Here is a 1,384-nt window from a genome sequence, read left to right on the forward strand (position 1 = left end):
CTTCCTTTCGTTTTATCATTAATGTAATAACACTATATAAGTCAGCCATCTGTATCTGACTGCATCTTTTATCCTCAACAATACCTTACCGTCTAAGACAGTTTCGACTATTACAGCTTGCCGTCTTAAACAATTTCAACAACACCACCACCTACCTTTGAGCGGAGAATTGAGGGCCGCCTCCAACAAACCGTCCAGAAGCTGTGTGTTGGCGGGCTCCTGGCCCAGGCCGCAGGCAAAAGCCGCCAAAGAGTCTCCATGGCGACCCAGCTCGTGCAGTGCCACGCCCTCTCGCAAGTACGCCTGGGAAAGACAGCAGAGAAACGGTAAAGCCTTTAGTCAGTGAATGAAAAGAAAATCCCAAACAAAAACACCACAACAAAAACAACCGCAAATCTATCGATCATTCAGTTAAATAATTAGTAAATGATACCATCAACCAAATTTTTTTTTTAATTAAAAAAATCTATTGATCAATCGGTTAACCAGATGTTTGAAAAAGTCCTAAGCAACAAGCCAGTGAATCCATAAAAACCAAACAAAATGACATGCTTTCAAGAACGCCCAGTCATGGATTTGAACCAGGACCGTTCGCTCTGTAGTCCAGCATGATACCAACAGTCATTGGAGCGCCCCTGTCCTAAATAAGTAAGTCCATAAATTTCACTCCTTCACCCTCATCGCCCCCTCCCCCTCATCCACTCTCCCCCTCATGTCATGTTTTCCCTCACCCCCTCTCTCCCATCCTCTCTCCCTCTCCGTCAGTTTCATTCCTTCAATATCTCCTCCTACCCTTTTCACCCTCCCACCCCAATCACGTCATATTTATCAAGACGATGGTCAAAGTCTGAGCACCTTCTCCATCCCTTTGAAGACTTAGAATAAGCTTAAGTAAGCCACTAAGCCAAAAAATCTCAGGACCAAAGACAGAAAAAAATTTCGCACTGAGATCGCAGCAAATAATCTCCATCTATCCTTCTACTTTGAGAAGCCAAAGTGCACCGATTTAAGACGTCTTCTCTCATTTTTAGTCTTTATTCAATGCAAAACAGCGAGCACCACAACCCACCAGTTGTTTACATATTAAACACCGAGACCGCGTGAAGCTCTCTTCTCTGAGAAAGAGAAGAAAAAAAACTTAAATTTATTTTAGTAAAGATCTGCGTGACAGTGTACCACCAGAACTAGCATGGCCGCGACAGAGCTAAGAAGCAGTTTTTGTGTCCATCTATTTCTAATTTTAATCTGAAAAGAGGAAATGCAGAGTATATAGAGAGAAAGAAGGATGAAGATAGAGGTAGAGGGAGGTAGATAAAAAGATACAGTAAAACATAGAGACAGATGGGTGAGAGCGAGCAAGCGAGAGAGAGAGAGAGAGAGAGAG

General features: G+C 42.9%; 1 protein-coding gene across 1 annotated transcript in view; it reads right to left on the reverse strand.

The window, feature by feature from the left end:
• LOC101854989 (tetratricopeptide repeat protein 28) overlaps window positions 1-1,384 on the reverse strand; it is a gene marked incomplete at its 5' end in the record, with an annotated part of 136,671 nt that overhangs the window by 24,146 nt on the left and 111,141 nt on the right. The window contains 1 exon segment of the mRNA XM_013079244.2: window positions 156-303. Within this exon segment, the coding sequence (XP_012934698.1) occupies window positions 156-303 (148 nt within the window).

This window comes from Aplysia californica, unplaced genomic scaffold (assembly GCF_000002075.1).
Source record: "Aplysia californica isolate F4 #8 unplaced genomic scaffold, AplCal3.0 scaffold00003, whole genome shotgun sequence".
In the NCBI taxonomy this organism is placed as follows: Eukaryota; Metazoa; Mollusca; class Gastropoda; order Aplysiida; family Aplysiidae; genus Aplysia; species Aplysia californica.